A 4608-nucleotide genomic window follows, 5' to 3' on the forward strand; every position below is an offset into this window, starting at 1 on the left:
TGTAACAGAACAGAAAACGAGCGGACAGTAGTTTAAAAAGATTTTAAAAAAGCTTTGGACGAGATGATCCCCAAAGGGTAACACGTGCTGTGTCAGTGAATGGATTGGAGGATTACACATCCACATGTGTTGACACATATCTTAGGAGTGTGGATCCAACTAAATTTTTGGTTTTGCCTTTCAAGACAAGACCTGTCTCAATTAAGTTGGTGATGAACATGCGTATCAGCACAAGTTTCTCCCATGATTTCCCCAATTGGAACCATAAAGGTCTTGACAGTCTTCGTGACATTCCTCTCAGCTATCATTTTTGCTTAAGGGGACCAGGCAATTTTAGCTTGCTTTTAATAACTGCCAGTGTCTCGTTTGAAAAACTAAGATTTTTAACTTCACTCCAAGTTAAATTCTGGCATTGCTTTTTTAAGTCTTTTGGTTTGATCCAGCATACTTTAGTGTAAATTTAGGTTAAAGTGACACTCGTTTTTGGCACATTAACCTTGCACCAGTATTGTAAAGGTACACAAAAGGGAAGCAATAAACATTTTATTTTAAAGCTAGCGCCCGGCAACTAGTGGTCATGTTGCCGGGGGCGTCACCAGTGGTCATGTTGCCGGGGGCGTCACCAGTGGTCATGTTGCCGGGGGCGTCATTTACTAGCTCCACTTCATTTGTTTCCAATTGTACTAAAAGGTATTTTTTCAACATTGTTAGACTTTCATCTATTAACACTAAAGGATGAAATCCTCCTATAAAGTCAACTTACCATTCTTCGAAATTTGCTTTAGAGTGGAATCCATTGACTGGAGAAATGCAATGACATCATTGAGAGCCAAATCATTTGGTGACACAGCTGCAAGGAAGAGAGAAGTTTTTTTTTTTAATTATTTTAGTTTTTTTATTTTATTTTATTTAGGAAGTACATTTAAATCTTACCATCCTGCTTTTTTTGTTGCTCAGCTCTGTCATTTGCTTCCTCAATTGGTAAACAATATCCTAAAATAAAGACAGTTTGTTCAAACCCACACATGCAAATTAACAATAGCACTTTAGCAACTTAAAGACAGACCACTACTGGTAGACCACAGCTCTGCCAACTCAACTCAACTCAACTCAACTCAACAACTCAACCACAAAGAACAACAATTTACCTTTGTTGAGCCCCACAGTCACCACACAAACAAGCAGGATCCAAACATCACCCATGATTCTGGCTTCCAGATGAAGACCACAGCAACAAGTGAGGTTTAAAAACCCTCAACCTGCAGGAGTCACAGCTGCAGCTTGTCTGTTCTGATTGGTTTTCTAATTAGAAAATGTGAACTAGGCTCTTCTGTGACAACTATGAAATCTCCTATTTGCATTTTGATCAGTAATCTTTACCAGAACATAAATGAATGTAATTTCAAAGAAATAGACTCACAAATAAAAAAATATTTTATTTAGAACCGGACATTCCCATTGATTGGATGGGGTTTTTCCAGTATTGTATGTTTTAAAGGTGATTAAAACAATTCTTTTTTTTCACAAAATGTTTAATTCATTAGTTATCATCTGTATGTGAATAGCATTTGGCAAAAAAAATTTTCTCAGAAAAATAATTCCTACCACATTTAATCTATTAATCAAAATGAATAACTAACTATCATAAGTCTAGTGACTTCTGCTGAATGACCTCATGACATAACTAACATGAGGTTTTGCCTTAATCTGTCAAATAATATAACAAGTTTTGGATAATTTGTGTATTCTCAGAATGCTGGGTCACTTCACTTGACGTCACTCAGACCGTGTGGAACAATCTGTCCACTTTACGTAATGAGGTCAGCACTGTGTGTTCTTTCACTTTAGATTAGCTGTATCACTCAAATAATATTCACAACATTCCACATAGAATAAGTATTGTATTATATTGATCAATTAGAAATTAATTGTGTCACCAAGTGAGTGGGGCTAATCTAAGGATAAAAACAACCCTGCAAACAGTCAACGTCGCTTGAACATGCAGATCATGTCTATATTGAGTCTGTCGGTCCAGACCACGTCTGTAAGACCAACAAACTAGGTCTTTGCACAGTGGGAAATGTATCAGAAAAATGGGAGCAAAAACAAAAGTGTTGCATTTATATTTTCTTTCAGTATAGTTCCTTATATCTGTGGCCCAGACAGGCCCCCACAATGCAGCTTTAAAATTGAGGCCAACCCGGAAGTACCAAAAATTGCTGTTCCACCCTCATCCGCTAGGGGCTGGTATCAGAAGTGAGCAAATCCTCATTGACTCCCATGTTAAAAACACCAATTTCACAGCAGAAATAAACATGTTTACAGCCTGGTACCAGAACATGTTTTTGTTTAAATTATCTAGTTTACACTCATGACAACTCTGAGGGGGGTGAATTTCTTCTCACTCTTCTATTTAAGTGTATTAAAAGTCTAAAATTCTGTATAATTAATGAGCATCCGACACACGTGACCGCCGCCTCAGACCCACGTGACCACAGAGCTAGCTCCATGGAAAGGCCTCAGTTGAGCCTCAGTCTGGCCTGGAAACTGTTTCGGGATTTTGAGTCTGTTTGTGTATTCTGTTTTGGATATTATTTGTGCAATTGTTGGACAAAATGACTTGCTGTGGCATTAATTGCATCAATAGAGCGTCCAAGGAGTCTCCACTTTGTTTTTTTTCGGTAAGTTAAATTATATGTATGTATTTTAGGTCACTGCCGCCTTTAAACTAGCTGAGTTTATCGAAGTAGCTAGCTAACTATCATTTTAACATGTAGCATGTACTGTTTAACCATGAAATTTAGATGTAAAATATGGTAAAATAATTAATAGGGCATATGTTGATGGGTAAAAGGGTAAAACCCAGTGCATTTAACATAAAAATGGGTTGAAATATGACGGAGCTCTTGGAGGGACACTTCTGTGTTCCATTCTTCCACCCGGTTCTCCCCGGCGGTCAGCCCGGTGCATGTCTGACCGATGCGGCGCCTACTAGCTGCTGCGCGGGCTGACCGCTCGTGGAGCTCTCGGACGGGGCTGACCGCTCGTTGAGCTCTCAGATGGGGCTGACTGCTTGTGGAGCTCTCGGACTCGTAGAGAGACCTGACCGCAGAAATACTGCAGCTCAATTCCCTACCTAAATGCAAAGTATGAGAGACGTGGTTCACTTAGGTCTGCACTTCCTTCTGGCTAATCTGTCAAGTTCACAAAATGTGGAACGGGATGGTTAGAATCAGAGACGAATCGGAACATATCTTGAAGCCCTGGCCGATGAAACGGTCCACATGACTATTACTGTCAGGCTCGGAGAAAATTCGGGTTGCTTTTGTGTCAGTTGGTAATTCTGCTTAGAGTTACTCTAACGCAGCACTAGTTGACAGACAGCATTACAGAGTGAAATCCAGCTTTACACCAAAGCGTGACCCGGTTCTGTAAGGAATTCTGTTCAGGAGGTCGCATTTCAGGCTCTCTTCACATCATATGTGAATGACTTTTACTTTATAATAACGATCACACACTAGGAATGTTATAAAGCGCCTATATAGGACAGTGTCTTTTGTATATTATCTGACTTTATAAACTCCAACAACAACAACGTGCTTCTATTTTATTCAGGCTAAATCTACCCAAGACATTGGCTGTCAGACTGATTTAGTAGTCTTCAAGAATGCACTTGTCCAGGCTGAGTGATGTTTAGGTTAGTTTTGATAAGGTCTGTGCACTTCTCATTTCATGATGTAACTTTTCATATTTTAGTTCCTGGGTGCCTTCAATGTGCAGGGACTGTCCAAGCAGACATTCTGTCGACATCAGGCAAAGCTGTTAATTCCAACAGTGAGCTGGCATTGGCATCTAGAGCAAACTGATATCATCCAGGAGGCTACTGAATCTGGACCTGTGACTCTTGGTGGTGACAAGCGAGCTGATTCACCTGGTGAATACGTTTAAATTTATTAGGCCTGAGCAGCGAAAGCGCTGCGAAGGCCTCTTGTTTTTGCTCTGTTTATTCTTCTTTTTATTAATTATTCTTAGCCCGCTTTGAATGGCTTTTTGGGGACCTTAACATACCCCAAAACTCACAATATTTTGCAAACTTGTCAAGCCTGGTGAAAAATTTGATATTTTAAAGGTCCCAAAAAAATCGCAAAGAAAATGGCTGAACAGCGCCCCCTAGAAAGTGAAAAAAAAAACCTCTCCATAAAGCTTAGTTTATCGTACAGTTATGAAATTTGGTATACTTGTAGGACGCAACCAGGGCCGGCCCGTCCTATAGGCACTATAGGCAAGTGCTAGGGGCGCCAGCCAGCCAGGGGGCGCTCTGGCGCCACAAAATAAATAAATAAATAAGGTTACGTAACGTTTGTAAAGCAAGTTGATATTAATGTGTCTTAATATGAAAATATCAAGCCCACAACATAATACCTTCTTAGCAAAGTTTATTAAGTAGCACAGTGTGCATTTAAAAATGATTAATGATACGTCACTATGTGGCGCCGCGCGTCGCGCCCACTTCGCCCCCCTCCCCGTCTTTACCGCTAGCTACGAGAATGGTTGTTTTGATGAGTCAGCTAGTTCATCATGTCTAAACGACCTAAGTTATCTGGAGCC

General features: G+C 40.1%; 1 protein-coding gene across 4 annotated transcripts; it reads right to left on the reverse strand.

Moving 5' to 3' along the window:
- Nucleotides 1-527: 527 nt before the first annotated feature.
- LOC139070451 (polysialoglycoprotein-like) lies at nucleotides 528-1251 on the reverse strand. Of its 4 annotated transcripts, none has more exons than XR_011520952.1 (4): nucleotides 1149-1237; nucleotides 934-973; nucleotides 764-850; nucleotides 528-683 (listed from the first exon to the last, which is right to left on the reverse strand). XR_011520952.1 is itself a non-coding variant. In XM_070552704.1 (4 exons), the coding sequence occupies exons 1-4, from the start codon at nucleotides 1201-1203 to the stop codon at nucleotides 544-546; spliced, it is 342 nt and encodes a 113-aa protein (XP_070408805.1). In that variant the 5' UTR covers nucleotides 1204-1251; the 3' UTR covers nucleotides 528-543. The 4 variants fall into 4 exon arrangements, 3 of the variants coding, with proteins under 3 accessions (XP_070408805.1, XP_070408806.1, XP_070408807.1); XM_070552704.1 differs by having other exon boundaries at nucleotides 934-993; nucleotides 1149-1251; XM_070552705.1 differs by having other exon boundaries at nucleotides 934-969; nucleotides 1149-1218.
- Between the last annotated feature and the right edge of the window lie 3357 nt (nucleotides 1252-4608).

The sequence above is a fragment of the Nothobranchius furzeri genome, chromosome 6, assembly GCF_043380555.1.
Source record: "Nothobranchius furzeri strain GRZ-AD chromosome 6, NfurGRZ-RIMD1, whole genome shotgun sequence".
NCBI lineage: Eukaryota > Metazoa > Chordata > Actinopteri > Cyprinodontiformes > Nothobranchiidae > Nothobranchius > Nothobranchius furzeri.

Bases quoted from the DNA above. Each gene is read 5' to 3' on its own strand.
- LOC139070451 (XM_070552704.1), bottom strand. From the start codon at position 1,203: ATGGGTGATGTTTGGATCCTGCTTGTTTGTGTGGTGACTGTGGGGCTC. The intron at 851-933 runs GTAAGATTTAAA...TCTTCCTTGCAG, and splicing joins GCAACAAAAAAAGCAGGATG to CTGTGTCACCAAATGATTTG. The intron at 684-763 runs GTAAGTTGACTT...AATACCTTTTAG, and splicing joins AAAGCAAATTTCGAAGAATG to TACAATTGGAAACAAATGAA.